This window comes from Notechis scutatus, chromosome 4 (assembly GCF_049901735.1).
Source record: "Notechis scutatus isolate UNSWTSFEM ecotype Mainland chromosome 4, rNotScu1.2, whole genome shotgun sequence".
In the NCBI taxonomy this organism is placed as follows: domain Eukaryota; kingdom Metazoa; phylum Chordata; class Lepidosauria; order Squamata; family Elapidae; genus Notechis; species Notechis scutatus.
The window spans coordinates 47,763,567-47,786,984 of record NC_142012.1 but is presented as its reverse complement, the minus strand read 5'-3'; the positions used below and the strand labels follow the sequence as shown (position 1 = coordinate 47,786,984).

The window sequence follows — 23,418 nt, the reverse complement described above, 5'->3', positions numbered from 1 at the left end:
TAAGGATTCTTTATAAATCTGTGAGTGAATCTCTTTGATAATCATGTATCTTTTTGGCTCATCACATTTTTCTATAATTGAACCAGATGTTAAATTTTCTCCAGAGAAGCTGGATCTTCTGAATCGATGTAGTAATTTATTAGACTAGCATCTCATAGGATTTACAGGTTAATGTAAAAATCAAATGGTGAGAGAGACTTTGCATGTAATTTTGCTGTTTTGGTAATACCTTCTGACCTATTTCACTTAAATATATGATTCCTGCAGATGTCTACCAGGTGTAACAAATGCTGGAAAATATGCTACACTGATATGTTTAAAAATCACTTAAACTGTTATTTTTTTCATATCATTTCTTTGATCTTTCAGATAATGTAACAACCAGAAACACATTCTTTCCTACTGTGATTTCTCATAGAAAATGATCTGGAAAGTAATGTTCATGTGCTTCTTTAATTTGAGACCATGCCTCAGCTAAGTTATATAACCCAAAACATTAAGAATGTGGGGGTGGAGTTGTTTTCTTTTTGAAAGAAGAAGAAAGAATGGAAGTGTAAATTGCAATGGAATGTGTATGGTAAAGTTGATGAAAATGCAGCTCATCATTCTCTGTAACTTCTTAGGATATTGCTTATCACCTCAATTTCTTTTGCTTTCTTTTGCATATAGGTAGACCCATTTTTAAAATAATCCTCCAAGCAGGCCTAGACACGTTCTTGGAAATAAAGCTAATAATTGCAATTTATTGTCTAACATTACTTAGTTAAATAAAATAAGCATTTTATCAATTCATCCTGTTGGTCAGGAAGCCTGGTGTGAGCCAAAAGGTTACGGTTAGGGTTGCTAAAGTGCCCACAAGGAATCATACTAGGGATTCCCTGGTACTAGATTTATTTGTAAAAATGTAAAAATAAATATTGAGAAGCTAATGTACAGCTATCAAGATTTCCTTAATTTTATTTCACTAATCTTATATGGTGTATAATAGGGAAGTATTACTGACAAATTAGTTTGAGTAGATAGTAAAACAAAAAAGTAGAACATCACAACTTGTAATTGTCAATCACTAATCATTTATAATAATCTGTTTTAACAAACTACTATATTTATGAATTAAATATTCTCATGGCTCGATGGTTGCTTATTGTTTGTAGATTATATTTAATAGCTTTGCAACTAAACATTACTCAGTGGAAAATATTTTACCTATCTGCATAATTCAAGGAATAATTCTATAATTACTAATGGCAGGTCAAACATTGCTGACAGTTCTAAATATCAGGAGTTGCTGATACAGTTCTACAGAGGAATTATTGAGTCTGTCATCTGCACCTCTATAACTGTCTGGTTTGGTTCTGCAACCCAACAAGACAGACACAGACTTCAGAGGATAATTAGGACTGCAGAAAAAAACAATTACTACCAACCTGCTTTCCATCGAAGACCTGTATACTGCATGAATCAAAAAGAGGGCTATGAAAATATTTACAGACCCCTCACATCCCGGACATAAACTGTTTCAACTCCTTCCCTCAAAACAACACTATAGAGCACTGCACACCAGAACAACTAGACCAGTGGTGGGATTCAATATTTTTTACTACCAGTTCTGTGGGCGTGGTTTGGTGGCTGTGGCAGGGGAAGGATACTGTAAAATCTCCAGTCAGAGGTGGTATTTACCGGTTCTCTAAACTACTCAAAATTTCCACTACTGGTTCACCAGAACTGGTCAGAACCTCTGAATAACACCTCTGACCTAAACACAAGAACAGATTTTTCCCGAATGCCATCACTCTGCTAAACAAATAATTCCCTCAACACTGTCCAACTATTTACAAGTCTCCACTACTATTACTATTAACCTTCTCATCACTCCTTATCACCATCCCCTCCCACTTGTGACTGTATGACTGTAACTTTGTCACGATTTATATTGACTGTTTCCTAGTATGATTTGATTGCTTATTGTACCCTATGACTATTATTAAGTGTTGTCCCTTATGATTCTTGACTCTTGACAAATGTATCTTTTCTTTTATGTACACTGAAAGCATTTGCACCAAGACAAATTCCTTGTGTGTCCAATCACACTTGGCTAATAAAGTATTCTATTCTATTCTATTCTATTCTATTCTATTCTATTCCATTCCATTCTATTCTATTCTGAATATATATTTCCCAATAACAGGAATATTTGCCTTTACTCAAGTATGAGAGAACGAGCAGCATGGTGGCCTAGAGGTAGAGCTCTCACTTCACAGTCAGGAGGCTGTGAGTTCAATCCCAGGTAGAATATTTCTCTTTCTGGGTGCAAAGGTATCAGGAAGGGCATCTGGCCAGTAAACCCTCAGCTCCATTCAGTCTCTGCACATCATTGCAAGGGATTATATGGTCAATAAAAGAAAAAAAATCAAGTATGACAGAATACTTGACAAAGTGGCCATTATTCTTCATAAGCAGATAGTGCAGCATTTAATATAATTTATTTAGTTTATATTAGCCCTATTTTTATTAAGTCTGCACAAATCTATACTTGCTTGACATATTTTCTGAAATTATTGTTATGTAAGTAAAGAAAAAAAAACCCATAACATTTACTGGAAATAAGCTTTTAAATACATATATAAGTACATTTTCAGCGTTCTCAGTTGTGTTTATTATGCAAATTACTTCAAATTAATCTGTGAAGATTTGAATAATTTGAATAAAATGTTTTCCTAAGAATATCTGGGAAAACCGTTGAAGAGCTATTGAAATCTTCTGTTTTTAGATAGACTGTTGAACTTGGTTTGAAATTAGATTTCAGGACTCAGCTGAAAGTTCCTTTTGTTTGGTCATCAAAATATACCATGGAATTCTGTTCAAATTTTACCCAGTTCTTACAAACCTTAATGGTTAATAAGTTATAAAAGAGTTTGGAACAAAGAAGTTCAAGGACTCAGAATAACCCTGTAACAGCAATAATTAATTAAAAAAAAATGAGATTAACGGTAACATTAAGTTACCAGTCTGAAGAAGCATTTCATAGTTTTCTACAGTACAGCAAAAAAGGCTAGAGCTATAAATGATGAAACCTTATACTTTCCCATTCTAAAAAAGTAAATTTTAAATCCATTTTTCTAATCAGAAAGAAGGCTTGCTGAATATTTCTGTAATCTTTATTGAGTGATACTAGTGTTTTTTTACTCTTGTTTGTTTGTTGAAAGAAGCGTCACAACAGTCATCACAAGCCCTTCCTTCACTTTTTCTTATCTCCCTACTTGGGAACCTAAAGTAGCACAAGTATCACACACCTGTAAAAGGAGGGTGCTTGTGAGCATTAGTGTGTATATTGAAACATAATGATTGTTGTATAGGAGAAAAGGAAATTGCAGGGGAAGAGAGGAGAAACTGCGTGGATAAAGTATAGTGTGTAATGGATGACTGGTGGCACGGGGAGTTTGGATGTGAATTCTGACAAACCAACAACTAAATACTGAATGGAGAACTGGAGCTTGGCAGCCATTCTACCTCCACCAAAGATACTAACAGCCAACAGCTAGCCATCAACTGAAAATGCATCTTCCCTTTCCCCGCAACACAAACTGAAAGATTGCAATGCCAAAGCCTCTGCAGGAGTTCAGAAAAGAGCCAACAGTACTGAATTGAAAATATTACAATGCCAGCCAACAACAGAGTTAAGTAACTCCAGCAACAGAGCTAAGGGCAAGCTAAAGTGGTGGTTATATTTCAAATCAGAGGTTTTTATATCTCAGACTGAGCAATGGTCCATAATCTTCAGCTAAAGTTAAGTTTATTAGACTATGCAGGTGTAAAGAAATCAATCAAGGAGAAAAAGAACTGTATAAAGAAATTTTAAAATTTAGGCACATTATAACATGCATAGGAATAGCCACATCGAAAATAAAGTAGATGTAGTGGTAGGAATTAAGTAACAAGAAATAAATATAGTAAAATTTGTTTAAACACTTTTGTAATAAACTTTGCCTAGTAATACATGGAAGATAAAATTACCCTTCTTATTGGTGTTCATATCATTTCCACAAACAACTGATCATTTCTATAGCTGGTGCTTCTATGCTATTTTTCAATCAACTGCATGTAAGTGAAACTTAATGTGTATAATTGTTGTTTTTACCTAAATCTATTTTAAGTAGAATGAAGGCTTCTTAATTGAAGGTTATGAAATGAAGTGTACACATTGGTCCAGTGTTGAATGTTAGGAAGATTGTTTTTTATTTCCTAGTTTCTAGGACTGAGAGATACCGACTAGCCCAAAATTACTCGGTTGGTTCCCATGCCTAAGAGAAAATTAGAATCTCTTTGTTCTAGTGCAGTGCTTCCTTATCACTATACCATGCTGCTTGTCTACATAAAACATTAGCCAAATATGTTTAATAAAATAATAGTATCTCAGGTTAGCATCACAGTCACTCTAAGCTCATGGTTTTCATTATGTCCAGGAAATCAACAAGAAATTTGAAAACCGCACAGTGATTCCAAATTTTACAATCACTGGGTGGTTTTGAAATAGCTTAAGAAATCTGCCTGGGAAAGATGGGAGCCAGAAACCTTAAGTCCTGATTCCCTCTTTAGTCCCCATTAAATCCAGACATCTGTATTGGTATTGTGGTACCTGCTTTCTGGAACACAGATGTTACCTGTCCCATCACTTGATTTAAATGTAATTTATCGTCCTTTACCAAATTATTTTCATTATTCAGGAAGAGGGGGAGGCAGAGAGAGTCTTCAATTGATTTAACTCTTTAAGCTTGTTCATGCATTATTTAAAATTCTAGCATCTATAAGTTGCTAGAGTTAGTGGACAGAAGATCTATACCAAGTAATACTGTATACTTCATCATCTCTGCAGGTATGGTGAAATTGCCAATACAGAATAGTATCATTTTTGTGTAGAGTTTAAAATTAAACAGAAGCCTTAGATTTTCAGAGCACTTGCTGGCAGAAGCCTCCATGTGTCCAAATGTGTAGCCAAATATTTCATCCTTTCATTTTATTGGCATTTGTACAATGTTGTGGTACAATTTGTACAATGGGAGTATGTTGTTGTTGTTTGTCTGCTTATTTATTTATTTATTTATTTATTTTCTATGGTTGGTTGCATAGTCAGCCAGTTGTTTAGACTGGGTTTTTATACAGCTATTGAGTCCTTCCCAAGGACCTGGTGTTTGACAGTGTTAAAGGTAATGTCACAGGATGTAAGCTGTTCTGAGTAGAGTTGCCATTTGCAATTGACTGATGGTGATTTTGTCAATGCTAGTGATGTTTTAAGTGGTACTCTGTTTTGCAATTGCATCTAAGGTGCCTATTACTATTACCCTCAAAAGGATCATCAAACTTGGCAAGTTTAAGACTTGTGGACTTCGACTCCCAGAATTCCTGAGCTAACATGACTAGAGGAGGAATTCTGGGAGTTGAAGTCCACAAGTCTTAAAGCTGTCAAGTTTGAAGACCCCTCACCTTTGCTTTCTTTTGCCAAACTTCTATTTCTGTTTGCAAGTCTTTTTGTTATTTTCTCCAGTTCTTTTTTTTTTCTATTCTGCTGTCTCCAGGTATTACCACATCTATTTATTGACAATTCTTAAGTCTGTGATGTTATGCTTCACTGTTTGAATTCTAAAGTGCCAAAGCACTTTAACTTCTTCATTTTATAGTCCTATTCTTCATTTCCTCTATTTTATAGTCCAAATAATTCTTGTTTACAGGAAAATGATCTTTCTTGTACATATTCCAATGCACCATTGTTGCTACTTTGTCATGTCATGGTAGTCAGTCTATGCAACCTTCTTGCAGCAGTTAACTAGATGGTCCACCATTTCTTCAGCTTCTTTGGAGAGGCAGCATTCCCTGCAAGAGCTTCTCAATTCTGGCTCTGTAATGCATTTGTTCTTGGTTTAGTGCAGCCAGAATTGCCACCTGTTTCTTTCTTCAACTTTCCTGCACTTAGCCAGGTCTTCTTGTTATTTTTTCTGCTATTTTTAAGTGCTAGCCAAGTAATAGTTTGTCTTGCCATGTCCTATTCCTCATTTAGTTTTTCTTGAGGCCAATGTGGTCTCTTCAGTACTCAATAAGTCTGCCTGATATTCTAGCTTCACCCTTTTCATTGTCCTTCAGATATTCTACCAATGCTCTTTTATCTTTTTCAACTGTCTGGTGTACTTGCAACATTTCTAGCCCATCTGTTTTCATTGACAAGTTGAGTCTGTCAGTGTTGTTGTGTTTGGAAGAAGGGCACAATTCATTGTCATTATTTGTGATCATTTTATCTAGGGCTTTTCGTTGTGCTTGATTCCACTATTTCAGCTGTGTATCTAATTGGTAGAAGTTCCCAGACATTAATTGTTTTGGTGGTATTTTCTCCACTGAGTTTGGACTTTAAGATCTTCTTTAATCTCTTGATGTATTCATTTCTGTCCTTCTTGACTTCAGTTTGCTTGATGTTATCAGTTTGAAGGATGCCAGGGAATTGTAATGATTGTCTTCATTCAGACCTTTGATGTTATTTCCACATGACATCTTGATTCCTTCAATTTTCACAGTTTTCCTATGCTGATGGTGAAGGTGCCACATTTGTCCAGTACAAGTTCCATTGCAATCTCAACAAATAGTGTTGAGAAGGGATTCTGCTTCAGATGGTGTTTTTCCATGTAGTTTCAGATCATCTATAGCAGATATCCGTGTATGTCTGATATCCCTGGACTGAGTTATTCAATATAGTTGAAGGAGGAATCAATGCAATGACAAGCAGTAGTGGAGACAGGGAATTTCCTTGAAATTCCACTCTTGAAGTTAATATCTTCAAGTTTACCTTCCATTGTACTATCTATCAGTCTTTGTACAAAGCATCTGATGTTCTACAACCTTCTGTTACTACTAAGCACTAGATTACCCAATCGTGTGTCAGTGAGTCAGATGTCTTTTGTAATCAATCCATGGAATATTCATATTGATCTTCCTTCTCTTGCAGTTTTTCAGAATCAACTTGTCAATTAGGAGCTAATCTTTATGTTATTAGTGGTAACAGTGGCAGTGGTGACAGTGAGGACAGGTTTACTCTGGTTCTATCATTGCAAAGTGCTTTTTAACAATTGCAAAATATTTGTCAATCTTATATATTTGGCTTTAGCTTTTTGTAGTTTTTCTTCTCAACAGTTTTCTAGTTGGAGAATCTCTGGTATAACTTTAATATCTTCCATTGTTGTTTAATTCTCTCTGTTCTGTTATGGAATATAGATTACTATTGCCTACTACTTTAGGAATAGGGATGGAAGAAGCAAAATGACTGCTTCTAGTACTGAACAGGAAATCATTTAATTAATGCGATTACATTTTTATTATTTAATTTATTTTCCTGATTTTAAATGTAATATTGGATATTCCTGCTGAGGTTGTAAGCCTCTCAGCCCCCAAAATAACACTTCAGAAACAAGGTTTATCAAACAGAAGCTCCTCTGCCTTGAGCAAGTCAAGGAAATTATTTTCTAAAGTGCTTTAGCATAATCTTATTAAACCCATAGCAGGGCTTCAAAAGAAAAGTTTTCTAGATGTTTGGCTGCTAACAAGGGAAATCAGTAGCTGAGGAATTGCAGGAAGCTTCAAATGTTTGTATTGCCTAATTTCAAATTCCTTGCTTGCTTCACAAAGCTTGACACTGAGGTTTTTGGAAATTTATAACATCTGCTGTAAGATCCATGAATAAGCGCATATCTCTTGTGTGTGCATTTGGAGAAAATAGCATTTCATATTTCCATATGGCTCATTGACATTTATTCCTAACTAACAGATATTCTTAGAAAGATAGTTATAACTGAATTTTGCTTTTCAGAAATCTTCCTACTAGATCATTGTATACATTTTATAAATTATTTCTTACAGAGAGCCACTGAGTACAAAGTTTCAAAAGTCAATGTGAATACTGATTTTCCACTCTATATTAAAATGAAAAGATGATTCATTATAGATACAGTAATTGTTTTATTTTTTGCTTTTATGGCATTCCACAGTACATAAAACATTATTAGAGAAATGTCAATGTGAAAGACAGGGATTGATGTTTAACCAAATAGATGTCTGTGAATTAATTTTAATTATATTAAAAACAAAATTTGGATAAATGAGAAGAGTAATGTGAAAGTGAGATAGCAATAGTGCTTAGACTTACATACCACTTCAAAGTGCTTTACAAACTGCTCTCTAAGCAGTTTACAGAGTCAGCATTTTGCTCCCAACAGTCTGGGTCCTCATTTGACCGACCTCAGAAGGATGAAAGGATGAATCAACCTTGAGCCTGGTGAGATTCGATCTGCCAAATTGCAGGCAGCCAGCAGTCAGCAGAAGTAGCCTTCAGTACTGCATTCTAACTGCTGTGCCCCTGCGGCTCCACAAGATGGACTGGAAGTAAATTTATTTGCCAGTTATTAGCTATTTGTATATGTTTGTATATCATTGGCTTTGGATTCCCCCTTCCCCTAAAAAAAGGATTGAGTGTGCCCATTCTCATCTACTGGAGCAGGTTTGGATCTTGCGGGGCAGGATCACCCATATAGCTATAGCAGTAGCATTTAGACATATATTCTGCTTAATAGTGCTTTATAGTGGTTTACAATGTCAGCATATTGCCGCCAACAATGTGGGTCCTCATTTTACATTTTCCTCATTTTACTAACCTTGGAGGGATGAAAAGCTAAATCAACCTTGAGATAGTCATGATCAAACTCCTAGATATGGGCAGACTAAGCTGCAATACTGCAATCTAACCACTGTGCCACTACTCATCCATATAAGTATGTTTTGCCAATGTGTTTGTGAGTGTGTGTTATTGCAGTAATAAATAGTCTGTAGTGTCTGCTCTGACATTGTAATGCATCATTCTGAATAGAAAAAAGGCAAGTTATGGAAAAATAATTTAGAAAAGGAAAGCTTAGTATCAGATCTTTAAATGAAGGTTTCATTTGTAAATGAAGCTTTCACTTTCCAAATCAGGTTTTTTGGTTAAATAATATTGTGATCCAGAAATGTATGTATTACCCAGAGAAAAATGAAATATTTTACAAAATTTTCTTAGTAATTATCATAAAACGGTATATGCAGGAGGTTTCTGGTAATAATAAAAAAGCCCAAAGAAGCATGATTCATAGGGTAAAGCTAACTAGTTCAACACTAGCCTGATTAATATTTTTTGTCTAGACAAAACAGTAAAAATATTTTTAAAAATGTACCATTTTCCATTTGCTTTACAAGTAGTTCACTGATTCTACTTAGTTTAACTAACACCATAGATTAATTCTTTCTGAAAGTGCAAAAGTGATTATCATCTTAATCTGCCAATTTTTGAAATGAAAATACATTAGACCAGCAGTCACCAACCGGTGGGCCACAGCCCACTGGTGGGTCGTGAGAAAATTTTGGTAGGCTGCAGAGAAATCGCACCCCAGAGCACACACCCCCAAAGCAATTAATCCAGGCTGTGCAGAAACACAAGGCTGCGCCGCCCACACGGCCCACGGGAACCCTCCCCGCCCACTCCTTACCTTGCAAACTTGCCTGCTAAATTTCTAGTTTTCGTTTTTCCGACCATCATCTGTTCTGCTGTGCCCAGAGATTTAGATTAGCTAGGAAGCAGGAAATGGTTGGATTTTCTTGCTTTCTAGCTAGTCTTTAGATCTTCGTCTCTGCTTTTAAGTACAGCTGAACCTCCCTTAGGACTGGAGTTTTGCTTGCAAGCAAATTCAATGCAGACTCACAGCAAGCAAATTTGAGAGACTGCAATAGCCGATGGCATTTAGATGGATCACTGAATGAATCTGTGAACAACTCAATCTGCCGGTTTTGCCTGATTTTGGGTAAAAGTTGCTCTTTTTAAATAAAAAAATCAATATTTACATGCAGGGTGTGTTGTGAGTTAATTTTATGAGTTTGCTTGCTAGGAAATTTTATGTGACAGACTGAGCTAGCCAATGGTAGATAGATAGATTTCGGAATGAATCTGCGATTCTGTGAGCAACTCAATCTGCCTGCCTGCTATGCCTGATTTTGAGTAAAAGTTGCTCTTTTTTTATTAAAAAAATCAATATTTATATAAATATTTATAATATTTACATACAAGCCATGCCCAGCCAGTCACATGACCACCAAGCCACAGCCACAAATTAGGCCACGCCCACAGAACCAGTTAGTGGTCCCTGGGACACCAGGTCTTGGCAACCCCTGCATTAGACCCTATTGTCTGATTTTTCACATATGGAAATACAACTCATTTAAAGGTAATACTGTCAATATTGTGTTCTTACAGTGTCTACGGGCCATTATTGTTGTAATTAATACATATCACTAAAATGAAAATTATATATACTTATCAGTTAATTATGACTTTTAAAACAACCACTTGATTTATTGATTATTGATTACAACAAACCTCCAAAATTATAGGAGGAAAAGCTGCAGATTTATAATACCAAACTCAGTTTCATTAAAATCCACTTTCATTAGAGTAAAGTTTGTAGCTGATCGGTTGTTCTTAAAATTCTTAAAATTCAATGTCTAGACAACGTCTAAAATTCAATATCTATCTTTGCTGCCAGAAGGATGGCTGAATATGATTTCCAGAAGCAAAAGATGCAATTCTAGGATCAATGCACAATTGAAATTATTATTTTTTTTGCTTTTATGGAATGCCACAGTACACAAATTCAATCCACTGAATTTAAATTATGTGTGAGCCTCTGCCACAAAGATTGGATGCAATAAGCTGACCATGTAAAAGGGGCATCTCTTAGACATTAGATGGTTACCATGTTTATGACTTTTTTGTGCTGTCCCCACATCCTCCCACACACCCTGGCTTTTTGCATGTAAGACATTTATTCTAAATGTAGTATTTATCTTTTGTCATGTGTTTAATCATATTTCTATTCATGTGATTTGAGCATTTGGTTTCCACAGCTCCAGCTCTTTTTATTAAAATTTGTCAACAATCCCACGGGTACATCTATTTCCAAACTTTTTTTATTTTATGTAATCTGATATGTAATCTGCCGTTTAAAAGAAACAGAGAAGGAAACTGACAGTATGTCATTATACAGTAATTCATACCTAAAACTAAACCAGCCAGCTCTTCAAATGGATTTGTCACCATTTCAGTGTGTTAGTTCCATTTTTATGTGAAGAATTAATATAGTTTATGTTAAAGGGGGAACCAAAAATGCATCAACTGTAGTTTTCCTAAACAAAACCAAAAATCTAAGTAAATAAACTCCAGTAAATAACATCCTCCTTTTAAAAATGAAAATATATGAATATTTAAAGCTGACTCAAATAAACAAATATTTGTTAAGGAGGGAGTGGTGGATTTTTACACATAGGACATTCTTGGTTCAGTCATTCAAATGAATGGAAAAATCAGCCAGCATATTTCAAGAATTTCATGTATATATTGTGGTGCATACAAGGAACTTGACTGGTGCCTGCTTTTGCTTATGAATAAGTTTTGATTTTCAACAAAAAAATATTGCCGTTTCTTTTTTTTCAGACTATAATTATAACTGTTTCCTTTGCAGACCTTGCCAGTGAGGTTTGGCGATGGACAATTGTATACCTGGACAGATGGTTTGAAAAGAAAGGACTGGCATGACTATGAACGTATTCAAAAAGATGCCATGCGTTTAGGTGAGATGCTTAAGGCACTTGACCCACACATGTAAGCAATTGGGAATGGGCACAGGGAAGAAATGAGAGAACTGCATTACTTACATACTTGCGAACAATGTCAAAATACAAGTATGAATGGTCAGTTTGTGTTGTGATGTCACTATGCACATTTCTTCATTTTCACATCATTGTGGTTTCTACTGGACATTTATGTCCCTGCAAACTATGTAGTTTTGCATTAGACTTGAATAAATAGTGTCTATAGAGATATCTTCTCTGTATCTGAAATGTCATGCAAAATGTTGAATACCAAACTCAGTTTCATGGAAATCCACTTTCATTAAATTGATGTTTGTAACTGATCAATTATTCTTAAAATTCAGTGTCTAGCCAGAAGGATTGTTAAATGTAAGGCCCAGAAGAGACGTTGGAACTGAATTTTAGTTGAAATGTTCAGTTAAGTTAGTGTGACATTCCATCTGCCATCTTGCTACTTTTACCCTTATCCTCCATCCTTATGGATGCCACTAGGAATTGTCATAATTGAAATAGGAAGGAAAGTGGATCTGTTCCATTATTTAAAAGCTGAAGTTTTATCATAGCACTGTCAGTGGATAAATTTAAAAGTATCCTTTAAAGTTCAGCTCTTGCAAAAATTAAATTATTCGAATGATTTCTATACTATCCTTACTGGTTTGTTTTTAAAACTCTAAGGCTGAAACAAAGTGACTAAAAGTGAATATCTTTGCTGAGTGAGGATTTGACCAAGCTGTTCCTAGTCACAGTTCAGTATTAAACATAACTTAATACTGAGTTACATAGACATATATTTCCAAGGGTAGCCTTGTGAAACTTAAGTGAGACTTTGTTCCTGTGCTCTCGTGTTGGCTTCTAATTCTTTATTCAAATGAAATAGCTGTATTTGTATGGAAGTAGCACATTTTTCTAGTGTAACTGTGAAATTGGGAACCAAGAGTTAATCTACAAATTAACGTATAGTATAGGTTATACTAAAGTGTGCTAGCTCATCTCAAAGTTTTACACATTATAACTAAACAAAGATCACAGAAACACAATAGGCTTTGTGTCATATTTAAAACTTGTTTATCAAATTAATTTTGATCCTAACTGAAAAGTGTAAAAATATGTACAAACAAGTCAAAGAATTGGCACTGTATTCTTTTGGATGTTCAGAGTATGAAAAAAGCCATGTATCAATACATGTTTACCTTGAGATAAAGTAGTATATAACCCATACTGTTTCAAGAGTTTCTAAATTTAGTAACAAAGCATCCCATTAAAATTCAGAATAGTCTAGAGCAGTGGTTCCCAAACTTTTTCAGTCAACCGCCCACTTGGTGCTACAAACTCATCCTCAGTGCCCCCCACCCAGGGGTGGGATTCAAATTTCTGTGGGCATGGCCTAATTTGAGGGTGTGGCCTGCTGGTCACATGACTGGGTGGGCGTGGCTTGCTGGTCATGTGACTGGGTGGCCGTGGCTTGCTGGTCACGTGACTGGGTGGGCATGGTTTGGTGACTGGCAAATCAAATACAAGTGGTCCTCACTTAATGGCAGGTTGCTTAGCAAGTGTTCTAATTTATGATTGGCCTCCCCAGAGCTACTTGACTTGTTTTTGGAGTTTTGACAGCCATGCACACACATACACACACTCTCTTCTAACCCAGCTGGTTGGACTAGATATCTCATTCACTTTCTCCTTCCTCCCTTTCTCTTTCTTTTCTTTTCAGTGCACCTCCCCCTTGGTGCTACAAACGCATCCTCGGTGCTCCCCACCCCCACCTCCATTAGCAGTTACTAATGCAATGGATGGGCTTGATGAAGTGATACCAGTTTCCTAATGTCTGGTTTTAAGTCACTTAGCAGGAGTCTTAAATCACCATGTTCAGTAATCTGGAGTCGATTTCTTTGCTTGGAGAGAAGTTGGATGACCACACTGAAACCACGTTCCACCAAATATGATGTTGGAAATGCAACAAGAAGCTTCTTAACTACTGTCCATAGTGCAGGATAGAAATCAGAAATTTCCTTCTGTAACCAAAACTCTTGGTACGATTTCTTAAACTTTGGCTTCAGCTCAATGTCATTTTTCAGTTCTATTAGTTGTTCCTCCACTACCCCATCTTCCTCAGTATCTAAAAATGGTTTATCACCCAATCTGGAATTTCCATCAAAAGAAGATCCTGATACCGCTCAGACATATCTTTATGCAGCATGTCCAAATGGTCACAAAAAACATGCAGATCATCATCTTGTATCCCACCTTTCTTTTCTAGCTCAGATAAGCTTGGAAATTGGTATAGCTCGCAACAGCCTATATTGCACTTGAATAGAGCTAACTTTGAAATAAATGTAGAGATGACAGATCTGGCCTTAATAAGATTGACTTCATTTCCTTGCAACTGCAAATTCACTTCATTGAACTTTGTAAACAGTTCTGATAAATAAGCAATGTCATGCCTGATCTCTTTGAGTTCATCACTGAGCAAAGCATTCTTGCCTTCAAAAAACTCCACAACAGTGTCAAAAAGATTGTAAAAGCATCTCAAACAGTTGCCTTTTGATAGCCAACAAACATCTGTATGAAGCAGCAAATGATCAAAATCTTCATCATCCTCAACACAGAGCTCTCAGAATAGTCGATCATTGAGAGCATGTACTTTAATTTTGTTCACTGCAGTAGTGATAGTGTAATGACTTGTTCAAGCGATCACTGAGGTTTTTTGCAACCAGATATTGGCGATGAATGACACAGTGAATGGTAAAGACATTTGGCACTGCTTTTTTCAAGTAAGCAACACACCTATGGTAGCAACCAGTCATTGATGGTGCTCCATCAGTTGCACAAGCAAGTATGTTGGTTAGTGGAATTACCTTGTCTTTGAAGAACTGCTCAACAACATGAAATATTGACTCCCCTTTAGTATCTGTATTTAGTTGCCTCACAAATAACAACTCTTGAGTCAAACTTTCATCTTTAATAAAGCGCCCATAAGCAAGAAGCAAAGATTCATTGCCTGGCAAAGTCGATTCATCCAGCTGTAATGCAAAGTCTGTTGTCTGTAGTATGCTGCATAATACATCTTCCACATTCTCAGCCATTTCATCTATGCGTCTTTGAACTGAATTGTTGCTGAGAGGAATTGTCTTAATTATATCATGTGGTGACTTATGCAAAACAGTACTCAGAACCTTACTAATGGCTGGTAGGATGAGTTCTTCACCAATAGTATGTGGCTTTCCAGACTTAGCAATCAGCAATGAAATATTGTATGATGCATGCAAACTGTCAGTGTTTTATTGGGAAGCATTAGAAAACATGCAAGACAGTGTTGGGTGCTGTTGAAATTTGTCACGAAGTGATTGAAAAAAAATTAGATTCTTGTCTGCCTTGTCAGGATGTGCCTTCTTCAAATGTTTGTTCAGTCTGGAAGGCTTCATTGCCTCATTAGAAAATACTTTCCCACATATTAGGCACTGTGGCAGCTGCTGGTTTGATGATGCTGGTATAAATCCATACTTTAGATACTCCACACCATATTGTCTACATTTCTTCTTTGATTTTTCTGCTTCTGCCATTTCTGCTCTAAAAATGAGAATATTTACAATATGTGTGTGTTCACATCTGATTTGAAAAGAGTTACAGTTGCAGGGGGCGTTAGTAGAAACCTGCTTTTTAAAATCAAATACAAGTGGTCCTTGCTTAATGGCCGGTTGCTTGGCAAGTGTCCTAATATTTATGACTGACCTCCCCAAAGTTACTTGACCTGTTTTGGAGTTTTGACAGCCATGCACACATATACACACACATTCCCTTCTAAGCCTGCTGGAGCAGGTCATTGGACTAGAATAGATAAAGCATCTCTGATTAGATTCTAGTAGTGAATAGAATCTAATCAGAGATGCTTTGCTGATTCTTGTTCATTTGTTTTATGTCCAAGCGGAGCAGTGCACCAAATCAATGGGGTGAGCCTGAGAGAAGGACAGAGAGAGAGAGAGAGAAGAAAGAGAGAGGGAAAGAGAGAGAGAGAAAAGAGAGAAGGAAGAAAAGGGAAAAGGGAAAGAAAGAAAAAGGGACAAAGAAAGAGTGGGGCATGGAGGGAGGGAGGGGGAGGGAGAGAGAGAGAGACAGACAGACAGAGAAAGAGACAGAGAGAGACAGAGGTACCTGATGCATCAGATTGAAATATGGTCTAGTTTAGAGGCCCTTTTCCACATTGAAACATCTTTGCCAGCACATTGAAACATCTTTGGCTTCTATTAATTAAAGGTTTTGTGGAAGAAACATGGCCAATACTATCAGGAAGCTCTCACATTTTGTTGAGGCTTAAACAGGATCCATTGGACCAGACCTCCACCCTAAAAAATTACTTTTCCCCAATGTATTACAGTGCCAATTCTGAAGAAGGTAAAACCAAAATGTACTGGTAAATTACAAGAACACACACAAACACACATACTCCCTTCTAACCCTTCTGGAGTAGGTGATTGGACAAGAATAGATATTTCATTATATTTCTCCTCCCTCTTTATTTCTTTTTCTTTCTGTCCCTTTCTTCCATCCCCCACTTTCTTTCTTTGACTTTGTCCCATTTTCTTTCTGTCCCTTTTCTCTTTTTCTTTCTCTCTCTCTCTTTTTTCCTGTCTCAGGTTCACCCCATTGACTGCTGCACACTCCGGTGTAAGGGGCTTAATGGGGTGAGCCTGCGGGGCCTTGCCTTGAATGCAGCTGCAGTGGAACATTTGAAAAGGAGAGCAAAGCCTTTCTGGCTTTCCTCCCCTTTTCAAACATCCCACTGCTGCTGTGTTCAAGGCAGGCATATTGGGAAAGCAGAGAAAATCCAGAAGGCACGTTGGGAAAGCGGAGGAAAGCCAGAGTGACTTTGCTCCCCTTTTCAAACATCCCGCCGCCGTTGCGTTCACAGGCTCACTCAATTGACTGCTGCACACTCCAATGCAAGGGGCTCAATGGGGTGACCTGCGGGGCCTCACCTTGAATGCAGCAGTGGCAGGATGTTTGAAAAGGAGAGCAAAGCCACTCTGGCTTTCCTCCACTTCCGCCGCTGCTGCGTTTGAGGCAGGCATGTCGGGAAAGTGGAGGAAAGCTGGAGTGGGCTTGCAGAGTGTAACTCACCTAGATCAGACGGTGGTAGGCAGGCAGGGCAGGCTGGCTGGCTGGCTGGCTGGCTGGCTGGTGCTGGTAGTGATGGCGGGTGGGAAAATGGGAAATGAGAGCACATGCGCTACATAAGGAGTGACTGGGCGGGGCGGGCAGGAAATGCTGTCAGCGATTGTTGCGCATGTGCGCAACGTCACACATGTGCAATAAGGACTGACAGCAGAAAATGGGCCAGCCAGGGGTCCTTTTTGCCGGTTCTTTAATCTACTGGAACGGTAACAACCAGTTCTTGTGAACTGGTAAAATCTCACCTCTGAATTGTGCCCTGCAAGGGGCCCACCTCCAGCGCCCCCCTGCCACCTCTTAGCGCCCCCTGCTGGCCCCCTTGCCTCTTACCATCCCCCTAAGGCATCCCACCGCCCCCCAGGGGGCAGTACCGCCCACTTTGGGAACCACTGGTCTAGAGGAAGGGTGGCCAACTATTTTGTAATCAGGAATTACAATTTTGTTATATTTAAGAATTAGCAAGGAGAGCAATAATATTTTACAATTCTATTCAAAAACTTATTTCTTTGCTATAAGAAATTGTATAGTTGCCTCATCAATATATGGCAGCATGAATTTCACAGCAGGATCTCAGGAGATCCGAGGACTAAAAAATTGAGATGTTTGGTCTGATCTTGAAAGTGGAGAAGGGGTAGGGGACTCATTTCAGAACTAAAATGTGTAGCCTCCATTATCATTGGTTCTATTTTCTAGGAATGCTAGGCATTCACCAATTTTCAGAACAGGTTGCTTATCTTTGGAACAAAGCATCAGATTAAGCATCAGACTAAGCTGAAAACAGCCCAGATTTACATTTATCTTTAATCCTTAATATTGTACAATGAGTTTGGATGAGTTGGGATTAGCCTTTGGAGAAAGGATGAAGTAAAGTATATTTAATAGGTCTCCATTATTTAATGCAGGGGAGGTATCACAGCTTCAGTCTAACGAGATGTCAATATTAACCTAAAAATGATCCTTCACTGAAGGTTAACATTAATAAGAAAGGCTACATCTCTTTATTAGTAACTTGTTCAATATGCTTTCTTAAAAACTGTTCATGTTGACAGCCACTTTACAAACAAGTATGTTATACTAGCAAAGATCAGTTAAGAGTAGCTCCTTATTTGCCCCCCTCCCATACAGAGAGAGAGAGAGAGAGAGAGAGAGAGAGACTGACTATGAAAGGCCTCTTCAGCAAATCAGTTTTTAATGATCTGAGTATAATCCATTTTCTTTAATGTCCTTGCAAACAGCTGAGTTCCGGAAAACTGCAGACCTTGCAATGTGACAATATCACTTTTATTTGATCAGACTAGCTAAAATATCTCCTTAAAAGGCCATAGCATCAAGAGTTTTGACTTCTGGCCAGAAATTAATCTGATTGTTTCTGTTAGTCATATTCCATTGACACCTATTACACTCTTAGGGATGACCTTGGCCATGGATTACCTGAAATACTGGACAAATGGTGGCTGAGGAACTCTTAACATAAATCTTGATGATGGTTCATAATTTAAAACGTTTAAATATACCATACTTTCAAAGGTTAACTGCATAAAATAATAAACTGATATTGGCTTTGAGATTCTCAATTAAATTTTCAAAAGAAAATTTGAGTAGTAAACTTGAATATTAATTTTCTAGTTCTATATAATTGGATAACTAAGAACAGAGGAGCTATATGTAGCTCCTGTAGTCTTCTTCTTGCATCAAGAAAACACTGTGGAAAATTCTGAGGTAACAAGCTGAAAAAGTTGGTTTTTACTATTTCACCAAATTATGTAATGTATTTTGGATTTACTTAAAATACCTAAAATGCATGCTCAGAAACAACAATGTTATTAAACCACCAGTCTGCTTCTCTGTGGTTTTTGATCAACAAATATAATATTAAGAAGAAAAAGAAATTTGACCTCTAAATTGAGCTATTTAGTAGGTTTTGGGATATGTACTGAAAAGCTTCCTCTCTCTAATTGGAATAACTTGTTTGGATCAACTCAGTTTGGCAATATTATTAGGAAATTCAAATCAGACTGATAGTTTGAATCATATCTGAGGCAATTGACATACAAGTATTCTGAAACAATTCTTCATTTGCAGAAGAATGAGATTTTTATTGAATTCCATGAACATTTCATCTTTCTCTTAGATGCTCAAGATGACATACATAGTTCTTCTCTCTATTGCCACTGATTATGTCCATCATAACTCAAAAAAGATTAGTCTGAGATCAAGCAAAAAGTTATTCATTTCATGAATTTCATGGTCAAGTGGACTTGTGTGCCCAATGCTAGGTTTAATTAATCCTATGACAGCAATAGTAATATCAAAATGAACAAATAGATAATTTTTCAGTTTTCCACTTTTACCATAGGCACGGAGGTAAGCAAGTAGATAGACAAAAGGACAGATATAATGGCAATGTATGCATGAAGAAAGCAATCTGAAGATGACTATTGCCTTTGATATGTTACATTCTGTTTATTTTAATACAAAGTATTTAATTATTTTAATAAGTTCTGCTTTCCTCCTTTACAATCAACAGTCTAAGAAAGGGAAATTTTACACACACACACATACACACACACAAATTGCCTTTTGGTATATCCTTGCAGCATGTCTTTGTTAAGCATTGCTCCTTCCTTAAGGTGAAAAGGTCTGATTGCCCAAGCAAGTGGTGAATTCCTTTCCTATAAACATACTAGTCAGGGAATTACTCAAAGTACAACTATTGTAATGTGACAGTTGATAAGTACTTTTTCAGACACTTATTTCTTTGCAGTTCAGAAGACTTGGCTTTGGGAGATCACCAAGCGCCCGGTTCTTACGTTAAGTGGAAAATGGTATTTGAGCAGTTTTGTCATCTTGGCTAAATAGAAGATGTATTGTGTACCTCTGGCTACAAAACTAGAATTCATTTTTCAGTTAGCTGCTGAAACACAAGCCCTTTATATGGTGATAGTGTTATAATTTCATAAGACCATCCAGGGTTTCTTATCTCTCATTGTACACTTCAGACATGTATTGGACAAACTATACTGCAGGCCTTATTTCTAAAATGAGGATATTGGGTCTACATTAAGTCTTTCTTATTTTAAAAAATGTACTTGTACTTTCATTGTGTCTGTTGAAACATGAGTACTGTAAGTGCTAAATTGTTTTTAAAGGTTAATATGGATTTATGATATACTTTTCTTTTCATTATAGACAAAAATAATACACAAATGACAATGTCTGTTATATAGTTACAACACTCCTAAAACTAGTATAAGTCTCACCATCACCATAATCAAATCACATATCAAAATCTAGACAAATCCAGTCTGAACATCTGGCTGACTGTGTGATAAACCATATAATTTTCATGAAATGAAATTACTATAGGATTACCTATAGTAATTACTTCTAGCTTAATAGATAAATTGACATTTTAATAATTCATTTTAAAAATTAAATGAAGTTAATAGTTAATGTTTGACTAAATTTTCATCAAACTAAGTTGATTCTTTATATAATACATAGTGAAAAATGAAAATATATGAGGCTATCAACTGTATAACAGTCAAAATATTTTGAAGACCTTGAGGTTAATACTATTTTCTATCTATATTTATTTCTCATATTGAAATATATGGAAATCATAAAGTTGTATTTCTCCAGTGTGTTTAGTCATTATCATCTTCCCAAATCATTTTTTGGGAGAAATTTTGTATATACATCTTTATTTTAAAGTAATAGATCAGTTAGTTGCTGAGTTACAAACAGCTGATTAATCAGCAGTTTACACAGCAATTCTGTGGGTACCCTGAAATTAAATGTATGTAACTTAAATTATGTGTTAAATAATTTATTAATTATTTTTAAATAATTATTTTTTAAAAGATAATTTTAAAATAATTTAAATTCTATCTAAATTTTGTTTGTAGATGAGATTAAATCCTATTAAATGCAGTGGAATCTTTTTTCTACGTATATAGGATTACAATGTACAATTATCAAATCTTTTTGACATAAGATGAATTATATCAATTATTTTATTATAATGATCCTAACTTTTATCATCCATTAATATTTGTTATTCATTAATCATAATATGATGCATGGTTACATGTTGCACTTACGTTATTTATTTATTTGATAAAATGTACCCGTATTGCGAGCGTATAAGGCGACTTTTTGCCCTAAAAACATGCCTCCAAGTTGGGGGGGTCGTCTTATACGCCGGCTCAACCTCATTGTCACTCGGTGCAAGAGCGACGGGCGGAGCTCCGCAACTTGCGAAAGCCCCTTCAAGCCCAGCAGAAGTCTCTTCCTCCTCCTCCCACCCACCCACCCACCCTCCGCCCGGCTCGGGCGCTTGGAGGCCAATCTGGAGGTGGGGTGGGGGTGGAGCGGGAGGGTCTCTGGCGGGCGCTTAGCCCCAGCCAGCCCCGAGCCGCGTGGCCCGGGAGTGGGGGAAGAAGGTGGTGGGGGTGGACTGTGGCGCCCCTCCTTCTGGGCAGCGGGCGGGCGGCAATTTGCTCCTCCGCTTCTCCCTCCCTCTTTGAAAGACCGGGAGGGCTGTGCTTGGGGCGGGGGGTGTCCTCAGGAAGTTCCTGATGGGACCCCGCTGGGCAGGGCCACCCGGCTCCCGAGCTGCTTTCCAGGGCCCCTTGGGAAGAAAAAAGGGTCCGGTGGGCGGTGGAAGAGCTAGCGAGCGCCCTCCTCCGCCCCTGTCCCGTCCCGTCCTCCTCTTGTCCCCTCCTCCCCTCCCGCTTAAGAAAGATCTGCCTCCCCTGCACCGAGCTTCCACCCGGCGCCGCGTCTCCCGGCCAGCGCGCATGCTGACTTGGGAACCGCCAAGCGACTTTAAACCCGAAGCGTGAGGCCAGAGAATGGCAGTGCCCTCCACCACACACACACACACACAGAGAGAGAGAGAGAGGAGAGAGAGAGTTTGGCGGCTGTCCATCCCCCCCTTGGAGTCCGATGGCATGCGTGGCTGTCACAAAGAAAGGGAAGGTGGTGCCAGCCTGAGAAAAGGCGAAGCTGCCTCTCTAAAAGCATTTGGTGGCTTTGTAGTTTGGGAAAGGGGTTGGGGGGTGTCAATCAAGAATTATATCCAGAATCCCCCAAGTGTTACAACTTACCGTATTTGCCGGCGTATGAGGCGACTTTTTGCCTTGAAAGCATGCCTCCAGAGTGGGGGGGTCTTTACTACTTTGCGAGTATATAACAAAAACTATATTGGTGGTGGAAATGTTGGGGGCTGTCTTATACGCCCAGTCGTCTTATACGCCGGCAAATACGGTACATAGTTGCCCATCCCACATATGTGATTCTAGTCAATAAATGAGATTGAAAATGATTAATACAACAATAATCAAGAAAACATAACAACAAAAACCATTGCAAGCATCAAAAACAGTAAAACTATAATTATAATTAATTATATAAGTGTAAAACCATAATTTGTGGAAAAGCAGAATCACTTTTTCCCCTAACTACTTCCCTAACTTACAGGTTCCATATCCACATTTCTGGATTCACAGGTAGATGGCAAAGCCATATTTTTAGCTCCTTTTGGAAAGTCAGCAAGTTTGAGGCCTATCTAGTCTCAGGGGTAATGATGCTCCAAAGGACAAACATCAATGGTAGAAAAGATTTCCCACTTATGCCCCCTCATATTACATTCCTTTATGAGCAGAACTTCAACATGCCTTTTCTGCTGCACCTGATAGAACAGGTACCAGTGATTGGGAGGAGACTGTTCCTCAAATAATTCAAATAAATTCCATGCCATTCAGGACTTTATAGGTCATTACCAGCATCTTGAACCCTGAAGTAAACTGGTAGCCAATCTAGCTTGTGGAGAAGAGGTGCATTGATCCAAGTGTACACATAATTGCCCACACTGCCACATTTTGCAGCATGTGAAATTTCCAGATGATTTTCAAGGGAAGCCCTATGTAGACATGTTACAATAATCCATGTGGAATCATGTGAGTGATGAGCGTAGGGCTTTGTGGCCTAAAGTGGGGGCAACTGGTGCATAATCTGAAACTGATCAAAAGCACTCCCAGTACTGCCTGCCACTGCCCATCCATCAAAGAAAGGCTCCCTGATTGCACAATGTCTCAGTCTGTTTAAATATAAGATATAAGCTAACAAGAAAAAGGAAAGAAAAGGATGTGTGTGTGTGTGTGTGCGTTTGTGTGTTCACAAAGACATAAGTACTTGAATGATGTTGAGATAAAAAAATTTAAAAGCACACACATCTTTCTCTTCTTCCTATCTCACCGTCCCTCATGTCTCTAATTAATACATGGAAATTTTTATACTTTACTTGTATATCATTACATGCAAAATACTGCAAGTTAAAGGAAATTCGGGGGTGGGGATTGTTTGTTACGTAGGATTTCATTCTGAACAATTAACTTGATAATTAGCATACCTGGCAACGGTACTGATTTGTCTGATAGCCTGACATTTTTATGCTATTATACATCTGTACCAGCATGAAGGAATAATATTTCTTTTCTTGGCTCACTAATTCTTGGTTTTCTTTGTTTTTAAATCAAGAAT

The 23,418-nt window shown here is 37.5% G+C and overlaps 1 protein-coding gene across 4 annotated transcripts in view; it reads left to right on the top strand.

The window, feature by feature from the left end:
* GALNTL6 (polypeptide N-acetylgalactosaminyltransferase like 6) overlaps window positions 1-23,418 on the top strand; it is a 503,056-nt gene that overhangs the window by 203,158 nt on the left and 276,480 nt on the right. For all 4 annotated transcript variants that reach the window (XM_026678886.2, XM_087963330.1, XM_087963331.1 and 1 more), the window contains exon 3: window positions 11,577-11,685. In XM_026678886.2, the coding sequence (XP_026534671.1) occupies window positions 11,577-11,685 (109 nt within the window). The remainder of the gene's footprint in view (window positions 1-11,576; window positions 11,686-23,418) is intronic.